Consider the following 17,237-nt stretch of genomic DNA (forward strand, 5'->3'; position numbering starts at 1 on the left):
GAATTAAAAGAGAAATCAAAGGATAAAAAGTCTGTTAATTTTTAAGAAACAGCCTAGTTGGGGAATTGTGCTTCATAGACCATCTGAAGAACATTTGCAAAAAAAACACAGAGGCATTTAGAATCACCTAAAAATTTAGACCTCTGGAACATGGTTAGAGAATGCTGAATTTAATGTTATTGTTTACTACTTGGTTATTTTATATCTCTGCTTCTAGAAAACTTTCTTTAAAATTCCTATTTTCTAAAGTTATTTTGAGGACTAGTGAGAAATCTATGTTTAACTATCCTGGATTTCAACCTGGTACGTAAGTACCAGGTAACAATGATTACTGTTACCTCTTACTCATGTAAAGGTTTTCAAGAAGTATTGGTTTTGTTGAAGCTTATGTAATAAGAAATTGGTAAATATAAACACACACTATATATTTGATTATCTGATCATTGTCCACTTTCCCCAGTAGACTGCATGATCATTAAGGAAAAGACTTTGTGCTTATTCATTCATGTCCCCAGGACTTAGAACAGTGCCTGGCTAGTAGAAGGTCAATATATTTGTTTTACTTTTTATGTTTTGAGACAAGGTTTTGCTATGTTGTCCAGGCTGGCCTGAACTCCTGGGCTCAAATGGTCCTCCCACATTATCTGTAGTAACTGGACTACCGGTGTATGCCACCATACCTAACACTCAATGTGTACCTTTTAAAAGAATGAATGAAAAGAGACAGAAGATAATCTGTTAGCTAAGAGAAAAGCTTGTTTTATGACATTTTAATATTAGTTGTTATATATGCCAAAGCTGTTAAATTATGTTTTTAAACTTTAAAGTGAGTCACAATTTCCTATCATTGTACCTGCATGGATCATTTGAGTTTCCTGTTTAAGTCTTTCACTTGTGTTTTGGGAAAGTTATGCTATATAGATATGCTGTTGCATAGCTGTGTTTTAAGGGTATTTGTGTCTACATACCATTCCTTTAAGTTTTAGCTAATATATCATTGATTTGTGCTGTTATATTTGTTTCTGTTGCCTTTCAGAGTGAACCTCTTTATGTTCCTGTGAAATTTCATGATATTCCAAGTGAAAAACCTGAGGACACAAACATCAATACTGAAAAAAGTAAGTAAATCTTAGAATTAGACAACTGTGAGAAGTAAATGGAAATTTTAGCTTCATTCCATGCTGCCCCCTCACCCCCCAACTTAGTGATTCTGTGAGTTGAATGGAATCATGCAGTGGTTCTTCTGTTCCATGTGGGTTGGCTCAGCTTCCAGTCCTCTGGAAGTTTGACTGAATTGTGAATCTGGTACAGTATAGTTTTGGTATTCAATCAGAAATAATATCCAGATACCAGAAATTGTTATGGTTTCATCAGTTTTTTTTTTAATGAACAATATTCTCTCAAACATGTCCTCAAAAACCTTAAAAACAAATTATAGGAGTTTTACTTGTTCTGTGAATTTATTAAAGAATGTCAATTTCAATGTAAAGCATAGTACTTACCCATAATTTCCCTTGCAAAGTATGACCCTTTAGAGGAATGTTCTGAATGCTTGTCTAGGAAAATAATTCTTATCAGTTCATTGTCCATGAGTAATCCAAATAAAGTTTTACTATGATTGCTAAAATAAAAATCATAGTAAAATCCTATGTGTACACAATTGCAGAAACTTTGTTTGAATATTGGTCTCATTTTAAACTCTTCAAAACATTTTGTAGATGAAACCAATTTCTTGTTAACTCTTTTTTTCTGTTAACTCTTTTAAGTGAGCAAAACTGCCCCAGATACTAATATAACTCTGGTTTTCTTTGATTTTCTTACTTTGATCGTAAATCAACTAAATAATATACATTTATCATTAAATTAAAACATGGCTTTTGTTAGATAGAAGTGCTTAAAAAGTGACATTTGATGATTTTGTATTATGTTTTCCCTTTAAGTTCCTAAAAAATCTCGTGTAAGGTTCAGTAACATCATGGAGATTCGACAGCTTCCATCAAGCCATGCATTAGAAGCAAAGTTGTCTCGCATGTCATATCCTACTGTGAAAGAACAAGAATCCATATTGAAAACTGTGGGGAAACTGACTGCAACTCAAGTAGCAAAGATTAGCTTTTTCTTTTGCTTTGTGGTAGGTCTTTTCTTTATTATGTTTAGAACTTGAATTTTTAGATGGTATTTGTACCAACAATATAGTACTGAAGTGTAAGACTTTAAAAGGTTGGTTGATTATGACTTTAAGCTGCTTTCTGGCATCATTGGGAAGTTAGATTATCCAAGTTAGCAAAAGGTTACTCTACCTGAAAGAATTAGAAGTCAATAAATCCTGTAACACTACATCTATTCATAGACACACACACACACATACACACACATACACATATCTATACACAATTTGGGAAGTATTTCCAAATTTTTCGTTGCCCCAGAGGTAGAATTATAAATACAGTCATTTTACACTGTGATATATGCAGGGCTAGTAAATATCCGAGAAAAGTCTACTGTAAGTACTGACTTCTTCAAAGAGTGTTTTTGCAGTTTTACATTAAGTTTATGTAAATACAGTGAGTTATTATTTTAGCAAGTACTCATAGTGAATATTTCCAGAGTTTCTTGTAGTATTATTTATAGTGTCATTTTATTATAGGAACTGAAAAATGTACTTAAGATTTCACATAGAATAATGACATAGTAAATAAAATATTTTTATTTGGGGCTAAAGTAAGATTAGGGACTTGTGTGAGTTAGTGACAACTCTATAGTGTAGAATTTTAAAAATGAATTTCTTGCTACTTTATTTATATATCATTGGAATCCAAGGCTATTTAATATGAGCCTGTAAGATTCAGATTTATACTGAGTATCTTAAAGCACTAGACTATACCAGTGTCAATAATATTAGTCTGGTTACAAGGTGTTTTTACTTCATAATTTTGCCTCTTATATCCATTGACCAGTCCATTTCTCTCCATCTCCTGGCCTAATAGCTTCTACTTCAGTAATAATTTGACTGATACATTTTGCTATACAAATCAAAAGAAAATCTTTCGTAGTTGTATGATAATTACACATATAATAAAATAGTTTTAAGGCTTATATAGTTGAGTTATGCTATTTGTTGTGCTTTCTGCCTGTCAGGACTAAAATCTTTGAATTATATGCTTCCTTTCAAAGGACTTGAGGTAATATGGAATAAAAGCACCTGTATGGTAAAAGTTAAAACAAGGATAAAGGCCAAATTAAATGGGTAATGGGGATAGGAGCTGGCTGTGGAGTAGTATGCTTATATCGAGAACTTCAGTTCTGGGGAAGAGAGCAACTTCAGATGGGCATCTATAGGCAAAGTGGCAGGAAGGCAAAAGGAAACTCTTGAGTTTCATACATCTTTTATTGTCTACTAAAAAGAAGTATCTCCTTTCCTTGGATAAAGTAAACTTCGTTTTAACTTAAAACTGAGAGAAATATACTGTGGGAGATTCCAAGTCCCCTCAGTGGATACCTGAAGCCATGGAGAGTATCAAACCCTATATTTACCATGTTTTTTTCTATTCATATATACCTATGATAAAAGCTAATTTATAAATTAGGCACAATTAGCAATTAATGAAAACAATAATAATTTAGAACATTTATAATAATCATTTATTATTTAAAGCATGAGTTATATATCTCTGCAATTTTCCATTTAGTATTTTCCATTTAGTAAGTTCTTATGGAATAAGACACTATTCCGTATAGAGATAGGTACAGATAATAGTCTTCTTAAAGAAGTTTTTTTGAAAATTCATAGCAAAGCATAATGTAAAATTTACCATTTTAACCATTAACCATTTTTAAGTGTACCACCAGTGACTTTAAGTACACTCACGTTGTTATGTAATCAGCAGTCCATTCACATACAGAACTTTTTAAAAATCTTCTAAAACTGAAAGCTTATTCCTTAAACAGTAACTCCTCATTTCCACCTCTCCCAACCTGTTACCAGTACTATTCTACTTTCTGTCTTTCAGATTTTGACTACTACTCTAAGCACTTTTTATGACTGGAATCATACAGTACTTATTTTGTGACTGTCTTACTTAGTATAATATCCTTTAGGTTAGTTCATATTGTAGCATGTGTCAGAATTTCTTTTGAAGGCTGAATAATATTCCACTGCATTGAATATACCACATTTATTCATTCCTCTGTCAATAGACACTTGGGATATTTCCATTTTAATAGCATTCTCAATTTTTAAAATTTTATCATTTTCTTTTAAAGACAGAGTCTCACTGTATAATAGCCCAGGCTAGCCTCAGATTTGCAGGATGATTGTCCTGCCTCAGCCTCTTGAGTGCTGGGATCACTGGTGTGTTCCACACAAGTAATAGCATTTTTAAAAAATCAATCTTAAATAAATTCTGAGAGCAGAGAGCTATGTTAATCTGTAGTAAAGGAATTTCTATAGAAAGTCAGACTAATGATTCAGGTATGTAGCTTTTTAGAAACCTAACTTAATAAGTGATGTCAATTTTAATACTGTATTTTTATTTAACCCACTAGATATAAAATATTATTTCAGTATATTGTCTACATAAAATTATTGATGACATAGTTTACATTTTTTTAATTAAAATCTTCTAAAGCCAGGATATTGCACTTAAAACACACTTCAATTTGGACTAGCCAATTTCAGATGCTTGGTAGCCACATGTAGCTAATGTCCAATGTATTAGATGGTGCATAGCAAAGGAAGGTTATGCTTACTGCGTTCATCCTTCCTCTTTTAATGTCTTTTGTCTTATTAGGACTTATGGGTTTTTTTTTCTTTCTTTACTGTTTTTACATTTATTTACATGTGTATACGTTGATTGGGCTACCTCTTCCCCCCTCCCCTCTTCTCCCCCAGGGTTTTTTTTTGCCCTTTTTTTTTTTTTTTTTTTTTTGTGGCACTGGGGTGAACTCAGGGCTTCACACTTGCTAGGCAGGTGCTCTTACCACTTGAACCACTCTACCAAATCTGTAAAATCTTATTTAGGTAGCACTTTATGAAGAAACTCCTCTTATATATCCAAAGGAAATTAAGTCAATGTCTCAAAGGGAGATTTGCACATGCTTGTTCATTGCACAGTAGTCACAACAGTCAAACTATGCAAACAGCCTAAGTGCCCATCAAAGTATGGATAAAGAAAGTATTTTATATGCATATATATATATATATGCACACAATGTAATATTTTTCAGCCATAAAAAAGAGCATCAATATGGGTAAATCTGGAGGATAGATGCCAGGCATGGAAGCAAATACTGTAAGGGGCTTTTAAAATATTGAACTCATAAAAGCAGAAAGCAGAATGATGGTTGTCAAAGAATGGAGAAATAGGAAGATATTGATTAAAGAATACAGACTTTGTAAGATGAATAAGTTCTGGGGATTTAATTTACAGTCTAGTGACTGTAGACATTAATACTGACTGTCTGCTTAAAATGTGACAAGTGAGCAGATTTTGTGTTCCTGTTACACACACACACACACACACACACACACACACACACACACACACACTACTGTGTATAGTTTTGGATATGCTAATTAATTTGACTATGGTATTCAGTATGCAGTGTATAAATATGTGAAATCATCATGTTGGGGCTGGGGGTATAGCTCAAGAGGTAGAGTACTTGTCTAGAAAACCAGAGGCCCTGGGTTCAATCCCCAGTACTGCAAAATCAAATAAAGTACTTCAATTAATCTCCAAATAATCATGTTGTACATGTAGAATATATATAATTTTTATGGTCAGTTAAGTATCTTTTAAAAAAGAATCATGTCATTATATAATGGTATACTTATCATTATATAATAATTAAATGACAATTAGCATTGTCTTTAAAAATTTTTAAATGAATTACCACTCATGAAAAATGAAACACTATGTAAATTATTTGCTATAGTTATTAGTAATGAGATGTTGTCTTTGACTCTGGAATAATGAACAGAGATACTGTGTGGGTAATTTTTATTGAAGGAGATGTGAGATGGGTCTTTGGCGATGAGGATGCCTTGGGCTTGAGAGACAGATAATAGGAAGGTATTTCTGGAAAGAGTTCAGAGCTAGTAAAGAATTCTTAAGATTTTTGAATGCCTACCAGTCCCATGATCTGTTTTTATTGGTCTATTTTGCATTAGCAGGGATCAGTGAGATTATTTGAAAAATGAGCACAATATTTAAGTATTAAAGTAATAAGAGAAGAGGGTCAAGCAAGTTAATTATCACCCTCTAAGCATTTTCTGTTCTCAGAATCTGATTTGTTTTTTTCTAGTACTTCAGCTACAAGCAGATTGCAGCTTCTGTTGCCATTTATGTTTGATATTATACATCTCTCCAATTGCTACCTCATTTTTGTATTTAAATAAGCAAATGAAAATATCTAGGAAATTAAGAGACTGCAGATTTGAATCACTTTGCTACTGCTTCATTCTGGCTTTAGCCATGAGCACACAAAAGATCAGTGAAGGTCACTATACTCTTAGCAATGTGTTACCTTTTCTTAACAGAGACAAGTCAGCATTCAGAGAAATAACTCTTTCAGTCAATCTGTGTAAATATCAGAGATACCAAAACAGTTAGGCTAGCAGTTACTTTAGTGACACTCATGCACTTATGCAACAGGTAGCACGTATTAGAACATTAGAACAATTACATTGTTTGAAATTGTTAAAAAAAAAAGTAATGGATCATTATCAATGAATGTAAATGAACTTTGGACAGACACACATCACATACACAATTTCATCAAAAGAGGTCCTATTTCTCATTCCCTAGATCAAAGTAGGCACATGATTGGGAATATAAGAATGTCCTAATGAAGCTTGTTGGAATTGTTCTAAGAAGGAGGGGAAAGGAGGATGAGGGAGAGTAATAGAAAGGGGTGAATCTAATTAAGATACCTTGTAAGCACATTTGTAAATGTCACAATGACCCCCCCTTGTACAACTAATATATGCTAATAAAAATTAAAAAAGAATGCCCTAACGTAGATGAGCAGAAGAGAAGAAAGAAGAAAAAAAATCCTCATAGCCAAAAACTTCCTTCACTGTATCCAAAGTTATTAGAACTCTGGCTTGTACCTCTAAACTGAGAATCAGCAAAACAGTCACAGTTAGCCAGTAAACTCAGTTTTCATTGGACTTTTCTAAAGTTTCCAGGGTGAATATGTATCCTTGGCCTTTTTTTTTTTAATGTATTTTGAAACAGGGGCTCACTCTATAGCCCAGGCTGTCCTCAAACTTTTGATCTCCCTGCTTCAGCCTCCTGAGTGCTGGGATTACAAGTGTGACCACTGTGCTTGGCATGAATGTAACTCTATGCATCATTCTAGCCATCTAGCTCGTTCCATCCATCTTTATGGACACATCATCTGGTTTAATAGAGTCCTCATTGTGCTTTCATCTGTATATGTTTTGTTAGAGGATTTCCTGAAATTTAAATTTGATTTAGATGAGCTTAAGAATTATAGCAGTGCTTGGATAAAACAAATTTTAAAGTTGATTTAATATTCAGTTTTATCCTCAATTTAAAAAAAAAACCCTGAATGCTAATTTTTAACCAAATTTTGTTAGTTTCTTTCTTTTTATGTTATTGGTGGTAGTGGTAGTTTTAGGGACTAAACCTGGGGCCTTGTGCATGCTAGACAGGTGCTCTGCCATTGAGCTATCTCCCCATCCCTTGTTAGTTTTTTGTTTGCTTGCTTGTTTGTTTTGGAGACAGGGTCTCACCCGGTAGCCCAGACTGGGCTAAAACTTGCTATTTCACCTAGGGAACTAGTGATCCTTCTGCCACAGCCTCTCAAGTGCTAGAAGAGGGAAAACTGTAAATTGGAGTAACAGATATAAACATGCCTTTCATTAGGTTTCACTTTGTTTTCTTTTTCTTTAGTGGTTTTTGGCAAATTTGTCATATCAAGAAGCACTTTCAGACACACAGGTTGCTATAGTTAATATTTTGTCTTCAACTTCTGGTAAGAAATTTGTCTTCAAAATCGCATTATAAATTGATGTATGTATTTCTGGTGTATATGTGTGTATATAAATACACATATTTCTATCTCATAAGTTATACTAATTCTAATCTGCATTGTTATAACTCTTCTCAATATTTATAGTTTTCTGCTTTACCGTTGTGCTGTTTATGTTCCTTCAAGTAATTTGCAGTGGTTGGCTCTTTGTGTTATAGTTGTTTTACTCCATGCATAGTTTTTTTGTTGTTTGCTTTGTTTTGTTTTTATACACACACATATATGTATCCATATGCATATACATATATATATATGTGTGTGTGTGTATACCTATATCTATCTATCTATCTAGAGAGACACAGAAGAGAGAGAGAGACACAGGAGAGAGAGAGAGAGACACAGGAGAGAGAGAGTGCACGCCCAGTCTGGCGTGGAACTCATCCTGTGGCTCAAGCTTGCCTTAAACACATGCTCCTCCTACCTTTACCTCACAAATGCTGGGATTATAGGCACGTACCACTGCCCCCCTGGAAATTCTCTCTCTTTTTATTTAGCAGTACTGGGGATTGAACTCAGGGCCTTGCGCTTGTTAGGCAAGTGCTCTAGCACTTGAGTGACATCCTCAGTCATGTTTGTTTTTCAGGTAGGGTCTCATGGTTTTGCTGGGACCAGCTTCGGGTTGTGATCCTCCTACCTCTGCCTTCTTAGTAGCTGTGATCACAGGTGTGCACTTCCAGGGATGACTTGTTTTTTGTTTTTGTTTGGCAGTACTTGGGGTTGAATTCAGGGCCTCTTCCACTTGAGCCACACCCCTAATTGCTTTGGTTTTTGTTTGTTTGTTCATTTTTGAGGTAATGGGGTTTGAACTTAGGGCTTACACTTTGAGCCACTCCATCAGCCATTTTTTGTGAAGGGCTTTTTTGAGATAGGGTCTCGGGAACTATTTGCCTGGGCTAGCTTTGAACTGTGATCTTCCTGATCTCTGCTTCTTGAATAACTAGGATTATAGGCATGAGCCATTGGTGCCCGGCTTGTTTTTTTGTTTTTGAGATAGGATCTTACAACTATGTCCAGGTTAGCCTGACCGTAGTTGTCTTATTTATACTTCCCAAGTGTCTGGGGTGACAGGCACATGCCACCATACCTAGTTTCCTATTGGTTGCAATAGGGTCTCACTAACTTTTTGCTTGGGCTGACCTGAAACCTCTATCCTTCTGAGGATAGAGGTTTAGGATTAAGGCTTGAGCCACCATGCCTAGTTAAGGTTGTTTTTGAAATAGGGTCTTACTTTTTGCTGTGGATAACCTTGAACCAAGATCCTCCTATCTTCACCTCTTTAGTAGCTGGGATTACAGACATTGTGCCACCACACCTGGCCTGTTTTTGTTTTTGTTTTGCAGTAATGAGGATTGAACTCAGGGCCTCATGCTTGCTAGGCAAGCACTCTACCACTTGAGCTTCTCCCTCAACGGCACATATCCTTTTTAGAGATCTTTTTCTAGATCTTTTGTCTAAATGTAATTGCTTATTTCAGAACTATAATTTTCCCTATGGTAGGTGTTTTATTTTTAAAATTGAATCACCTTCCAAATCTGGAAGATAAAAGAAGTATTTTTGAAACTAAAAATAACTTTAGCACACAGGCTTGATTAAGATGAAGTTTCAGTGTTACTCTGAATGTTCCATTTATTCGTTTAAAAATAAATAGGACTATACTCGATCTTTATTGTTGTAATAAACATGGTTTATACAGGCTATTTTTACATATGATTCTTTGAACATTTCAGCTTATATGACTATAGTTTTATTCTTTGTTGTTTGAAAATGACAAAAAGTTAAGTTTAAAAGTTAGATATGTAATTACTAATTTAGACAATGAAGTTGGTAGTAAGTAATGTGGAGAGTATTTAAGCTCCTGTACTTTTTCTTTTGTCCTTTTCTCCCCATAGGACTTTTTACCTTAATCCTTGCTGCAGTGTTTCCAAGTAACAGTGGAGATAGATTTACTCTCTCTAAACTATTAGCTGTAATTTTAAGGTAAGAATATAGTATAAGCTAGTTTACTGTGCTTGAGAATATGATATGATGCTGAAAAAAATTTCTGGTCTTGATACAGGATAGATTTTTTTTTTATTATTATTATAGTACATAGGCAAGGAAAGATAAGATAAAGAAAGTTTCAAATGGGTATTATGTTACTCATCCTGCATCACATGATGGAGCAGTTACCCTTCCTGGAAGGAATAACAGAGGGAATGACCCCAAGGGAACTTTGGTTCCCACTCATGTGATTGAGGACTTACTAAGTATTGTACTGACATTCAGGTTTAAATTAATGTGCCAGCTTAATCAGCATAACTTCCCAAGTGTCTATGTCCTAAGACAAGTTTACTTTATTGGTTTGGCTTTGATTTGTCCTTCTTCTAGAAATCTCATGTTCAAAGAAGTCTGATTGTCTCATTCTCCAGTGATCTTTCACTTATTTTTAGTCTGACTCATTTGGAATTTTTATTTTTTTTGTAAGGCTGGGGTTTAAACTCAGGGCTTCACACTTGCAAAGCAGCCACTCTTATCTCGAGCCATGCCTTCAGTCCATTTTGCTTTGGTTATTTTAGAGATGTGGTCTCACAAACAATTTCCCCAGACTGTCTAGAACTGTGATTCTCCCAATCTCAGACTCCCAAGTAGCTAGGATTATATGCATGAGCCACTGGTGCCTGGCTGGAAATTTTATACTACTGCATAGCAGCACCATTGTCAATAACTATATTTTATGTCTTATATTTAACTTTATGTTCCCTATTGGATTATAAACCTTTGATTGCTTAAGCCTTGTTTTATAATTTTTCCTGTTGCCAAAAGTTTACTATAGGGCCTTTCCAAAGAGATGTTTGAAAGCTCAAGAACATTTTGGTGCAGTAAAAACCCATCTAACATCTCTGAAGACCAAGTTTCCTGCTGAACATTGTACTCAAAAATGATAAAGCTGTTATTTTCATAAGAAAAAATGTCAGAAATCAAAGAAGGTACCAGAATGATTTGAAAGTAGTGTCTTTTAACTATCAAAGATGGAATTGAATCAGAGCTCTGTTGTTTGCCTCTGAGCAGTTCCCATAAACTCTGTCCCCATTGAGAAAATGATAGTAATATCTGCTTTGCAGCCTTGTTTTAAAGTTTGGAGCAGTGTATGTAAAGTGATTATCATAGAGATTAGTACTTGACAATCATAGGAGATTGTCAAGTACTAATAAGGGGAAATTGACCATGGGTGTTTCACTGAGTAGTCTGGTGGCCTAATTAATTTATTGGTTAGATGTCATAGCTACCAGGAGTTTATTCTTTTGCATGATTGGCTGATGTTTTAGCCAAGTGTGTGTTTGCATTAAGAAAATATAGTATGTTTGTACTGGGGAAGTTAAGTGAAGTTTTATTCAAACCTTTTTCAAAATATATGCTAATTTCTAACAGTACTATTTTAGAAAGGTTTGATAAATAAGGGAATGGATTTAAAATGTTGTCAAAATGTTGCAAGTATTTTGACACAATCTATTACTCTTAATTAAAGTAGGTCTAGAACTGGGGTTAGAAAACTATGGTGGGCCATTTGTCCGTTTTTGTAAATAAAGTTTTATTGGAACACCACCATTCTCCTTCATTTGTATATTATCTATGGCTGCTGTAAGACCACAGCAGTAGAGTTGAGTTGCAAAAGAGACCATATGGCTCACAGTCTAAAATATTTACTTTCTGTCCCTTAAAAAAATGTTGCTTGACCTGTGGTCTAGAATTGATTCTTTAAAATTTTTGTATATTATGCATTCTGAAGAATACTGTATTAAACATTGTTTGATATTTGGTTTTTTTTTTCTTTCTTTTATTTTATCATTTTTACATTTACTTACATGTGTGTACGTTGTTTAGGCATGATCTGTTCCACCCTCTTCTCTGATTTTGTTGAAGAGAAAACTTAGGAGATAATAGGAAAGATACAGCATTTTTTGCTAATTTGAGATAAAGATAACTATACAGAGATATTACTAGCTTTGCTTTCATGCACTTGTGTATTGCAACACACACTGGTTCATCTCTGCCAGACCTCTTCACTTCCTGCTCCCCTTTCCATAGTGGCCTCTGCCAGTTTAAGATTACTTTATTCACTCCTCTACAGTGAGCACATCAACCACATTCATGTTTTAGGTTACCTTTCCTTTTCCTATTCCTCCCATATGCTTTCTCCCCTTAGTGTTTGACTCATGTCCGATAATATTACTATATTTGTTTTAGATCTATAATCTGCATATGAGGGAGAACATGTGATTTTTGGTCCTCTGGGCCTGACTAACTTTGCTTAAGATGATGTTCTGCAGTTCCATCCATTTACTTGTGAATGACAAAATTTCATTCTCCTTTGTGTCTGAATAAAATTCCATTGTGTATAAATGTCACATTTTCTGAATCCATTCATCAGTGCTGGGGTATGTTGGCCATTTCCATAGCTTGGCTATTGTGAATAGTGCTACAATAAACATGGGTGTGCAGGTGCCTTTGTAATAATCTGAGTCACATTCCTTTGGGTATATCCCTAGGAGTGGTATTTCTGGATCATATGGCAGATCTATGTATGGTTTTTGTTTGTTTTTTGTTTTTTTGCAGTATGGGAATTGAACCCAAGCCCTAGTGCATGCTAGGTAAGCACTCTGCCACTGAGCTACAACAGCCCTCCCACCGCAAGCTTATGCATGGAAAATAATATGGAGCCTTCTTAAAAAACCAAAGTGTTTGTACTAGCTTGCAACTGCACCAGCAACGTATGAGGGTACCTTTTTCCCACATGCTCGCCAACATTTGTTGTTGGTGGTGTTCTTGATGCTAGCTATTCTAACAGGAGTGAGGTAGAATCTTAGTGTGGTTTTGATTTGCATTTCCTTTATGGCCAGGGATGGTGAACATTTTTTCTTCTGTTTTTTGGCCATTTGGACATCTTCCTTTGAAAAAGTTCTGCTTAGTTCAGTTGCCCATTTCTTTATTGGGACATTGATTTTGGAGAAGTTTAGTTTTTTGAGCTCCCTTTGTATTCTGGTTATCAATCCTTTGATGTAAGGCTAGCAAATATTTTCTCCCACTCTGTGGGTGGTTTCTTCCATTTAGAGACCATTTCTTTTTTTGTGCAGAAGATTTTAATTTCATGTAGTCCCATTTATCCATCCTTTCTCTTAGTTGCTGGGCTACTGGAGTTCTACTGAGAAACTCCTTGCCTATGCCTGTTGTTTCCAGGGTGATTCCTGCTCTTTTGTGTACTAACTGCAAGGTTTCTGGTGTGATATTAAGGTCCTTAATCCACTTTGAGTTGATACTAGTACAAGATGACAGGTATGGATCTAGTTTCAGTTTTCTGCAGGTAGATAACCACTTTTCCCAGCAACAGTTGTTAAAGAGGCTGTCTTTTCTCCATCGTATGTTTTTGATGCCTTTATCAAAAATAAGGTGGGCTTTGTGGATTCATATATGGGTAATCTGTTCTGTTCCACTGGACTTCATATCTGTTTTTGTGCCACTACCATGCTGTTTTTATTGCTATGGCACTGTAGTATAGTTTGAAGTCAGGTATTGTGATACCTCCAGCATTGTTCTTTATGCTCAATATTGCCTTGGCTGTTCATGGTCTTTTGTATTTCCAAGTGAACTTTAGGGTAGATTTTTCAATCTCTGTGATGAATGTCATTGGGATTTTGATGGGGATTGCATTAAACATGGAGATTGCTTTTGGTAGTGTAGCCATTTTTACTATGTTGATTCTGCCAATCCATGAGCATGGGAGATTTTTCTATCTTCTTTAGTCTTCCTCTATCTCTTTCACTGGTGATTTGTAGTTCTCCTTGTAGAGGTTATTTACACCCTTCGTTAAGTTTACTCCTAGGTATTTGATTTCTTTTTTAAGCTATTGTAAGTGGAATTGTTTTCCTATATTTTTTCTCAGTTTGTTCATTGTTGGTATATAGAAAGGCTGCTGATTTTTCTAAGTTGATTTTGTATCCTGCTACATTGCTGAAGCTGTTTATGATGTCTAGGAGTTTTTTGGATCTTTGAGGTATAGGATCATGTCATCTGCAAATAGAGATACTCTGACTATTTCTTTACCTATTTGTATCCTATTATTTCTTCTTCTTGCCTTATTGCTCTGGCTAGGAATTCTAGTGCTGTATTGAATAGGAATGAGGGGAGTGGGCACCCTTGTCTCATTCCTGAGTTTAGGGGAGATGGTTTCAGTTTTTCTCCATTAAGTATGATGTTGGCTCTAGGTTTGTCATATATAGCTTTTGTAATGTTGAGGTATATTCCATCTAGTCCTAGTTTTCTTAGAGCTTTTATCATGAAGTGGTGTTGAATCTTATCAAAGGCTTTTTCTGCATCTATTGAGAAGATCAATAGATCTTGTCTTTGCTTCTGTTAATGTGCTGCATTACATTTATAGATTTGCACATGTTGAACCACCCCTGCATCCCTGGGATGAAGCCGACTTGGTCGTGGTGAATGATCTTTCTGATATGTTGTTGGATTCGTTTGCCATTATTTTATTGAGGATTTTTGCATTGATGTTCATTAAGGACATTGGCCTATAGTTCTCCTTTTTGGATGTGTCCTTTTGCCATTTTGGGATGAATGTAATGCTGGCTTCATAGAATGAGTTAGGCAGTGTTCCTTCTCTTTCTATTTTGTGGAAAAGTTTAAGGAGTGTTGGTATTAGTTCTTTGAATTTCTGGTAGAATTCAGCTGAGAACCTGTCAGGTCCTGAACTTTTCTTTTTTGGGAGACTCTTTATTGCTGCTTCAATTTCATCATATGTTATAGATCTGTTTAGGTAGTTAATATCCTCTTGATTCAGTTTTGGATGGTCATAAGAATCCAGAAATTTGTCCATTTCTTCAAGATTTTCCAATTTATTGGAAAATAGGTTCTCAAAGTAGTATGATGATTCGCTGGATTTTCTTGGTGTTTATTGTTATCTCCCTTTTTTCATTTCTGATTTTACTAATTTGGGTCTTTCCTCTCCTCATTTTAGTTAGATTTGCCAGGGGCTTGTGAATCTTGTTTGTTTTTTTCAAGAAACCAGCTTTTTGTTTCATTGATTCATTGTATGGTTTTTTGGTCTCTATTTCATTAATTTCGACCCTTATTTTTATTATTTCTCACTTTCTGCTTGTTTTGGGTTTTGCTTGTTCTTGTTTTTCTAGGAATTTGAGATGTAGCATTAGGTCATTTATTTGAGATCTTTCTGTCCCTTTAATATATGCACTCATGGCTATAAACTTTCCTCTTAGGACTGCCTTTGCTGTGTCTCATAGGTTCTGGTAGGTGGTGTTTTCATTTTCGTTAGCTTCTGGGAACCTTTTGATTTCCTCTCTTATTTCTTCTATGACCCGCTGATCATTGAGCAATGTGTTATTCAGCCTCCAATTATTTGTGTATTTTCTGCTGTTTCTTTTGTTGCTGAGTTGTAGTTTTAATGTATTGTGATCAGATAGAATGTATGGCATTATTTCTGTTTTCTTGTGTTTGTTGAGGCTTGTATTGTGCCCTAAGATATGATTTATTTTGGAGAAAGTTCCATGGGCTGCTGAGAAGAATGTATATTATGTTGTTGTTGAATAAAATATTCTGTAGACATCAGTTTGGTTCATTTGGTTTATGGTGTAATTTAGTTCTAGGATTTGGATGACCTATCTATTGGTGATAGAGGGGTATTAAAGTCTCACACTACCACTGTGTTGGAGTCTATATGTGTTTTTAAGTCCTTTAGTGTATGTTTGATGAGATTGGTGCACTGACATTGGGTGTATTTAGGTTGATAATTGTTATTTCCTTTTGAAGTATTGCCTCTTTTATTAGTATGAAGTGTCCTTCTTTATCTCGTTTGACCAATGTAGGTTTGAAGTCTACTTTGTCTGATGTAAGTATTTTGACTCCTCCTGCCTGTTTTCAGGGGCCATTGGCTTGGTAAATCTTCCAGTCTTTCACCCTAAGCCAGTGTTTATTTCTGTTAGTAAAATTTAAGATGGGTCTCTTGTAAACAACAGATTGTCAGAGCTTCCTTTTTAATTCAGTTTGCGAAGCAGTGTCATTTGATGGGGGAGTTGAGTCCATTGACATTCAGTGTTAATATTGAGAAGTATGTGGTGATTCCTGCCATTTAGTTGTTTTTGTTGTTTAAGGATTTAATTGTGTATAGTCGATCAATTCTACTCTCTGGTTACCTGTGTTTTCTTATCCTGTGGTTTGATACTTCCCATTGTCTCATGGTTTTATTTGCTTTCATCTTCTGTGTGCAGAATTCCTTGTAGAATCTTCTGTAGTGGTGGCTTGATGGTCATGTATTGTTTTAGTTTCTGTTTATTGTGGAAGATTTTTATTGCTCTGTCAATTTTGAATGACAGTTTTGCTGTGTAGAGTGTCCTAGGGTTGAAGTTATTTTCATTCAGTGCCCAAAATACCTCACTCCATGCCCTTCTTGCTTTTGAAGTTTCCGTTGAAAAATCTGCTATTATTTTGATGGGTTTGCCTTTATACGTTGTTTGTTTTTTCTCTTATAGACTTCAATATTCTTTCTCTGTTCTCTGTATTTTTTGTTTTAATGATAATATGCTGTGGGAAGGTTCTATTTTGGTCATGTCTGTTTGATGCCCTGGTGTCCTGTACCTGAATGGGCAAACTTTCTTGAGATTTGGGAAATTTTCTGTTATTATTTTATTGACTGTATTATGAATCCCTTTGGCTTGCACTTCCTCTTCTTCTTCAATGCCTATGATTCTCATGTTTGCTCTTTTGATGGCTTCACTAAGTTCCTGCATATTCCTTTCACAGCTCTTGAGTTGTTTAACAAAGATTTCTTTTGTTTTTTCCTTTAATTTCTATTTTATCTTTGAGCTTTGAGAGTCTGTCTTCTACTGTTGTAGTCTGCTGGAATGGCCTTCTCGGTGTCTGTTTTTAACTGGCCTTAATGAGATTGAATTTCTGTAGTTATGAGAAAAATTTGACAAGGAAATCTTCTGATGAGCTAAGAAATCTCATTTCATCATCTATGATCCAGTCCCACCTATATTATCACTAGTTTGGATGTCTTGGGCAATTTTATTTTTTATCTCTCTGCCTATTTATCTGTAATTTGGGGATAGGATTCTTAGGCAGATTTGGAACAATGTCTGTTATACAACAGGTGCTCAAAAATACAGTTAGCCATC

General features: G+C 35.0%; 1 protein-coding gene across 3 annotated transcripts in view; it reads left to right on the top strand.

The window, feature by feature from the left end:
• Positions 1-17,237, top strand: part of Slc35f5 (solute carrier family 35 member F5) — a 38,889-nt gene that overhangs the window by 7,454 nt on the left and 14,198 nt on the right. For 2 of the 3 annotated variants that reach the window (XM_020183970.2, XM_074070588.1), the window contains exons 6-9: positions 1,037-1,118; positions 1,941-2,131; positions 7,923-8,004; positions 9,951-10,038. In XM_020183970.2, the coding sequence (XP_020039559.1) occupies positions 1,037-1,118; positions 1,941-2,131; positions 7,923-8,004; positions 9,951-10,038 (443 nt within the window). The other variant, XM_074070589.1, reaches the window with a different exon arrangement.

This window comes from Castor canadensis, chromosome 4, assembly GCF_047511655.1.
Source record: "Castor canadensis chromosome 4, mCasCan1.hap1v2, whole genome shotgun sequence".
In the NCBI taxonomy this organism is placed as follows: Eukaryota; Metazoa; Chordata; class Mammalia; order Rodentia; family Castoridae; genus Castor; species Castor canadensis.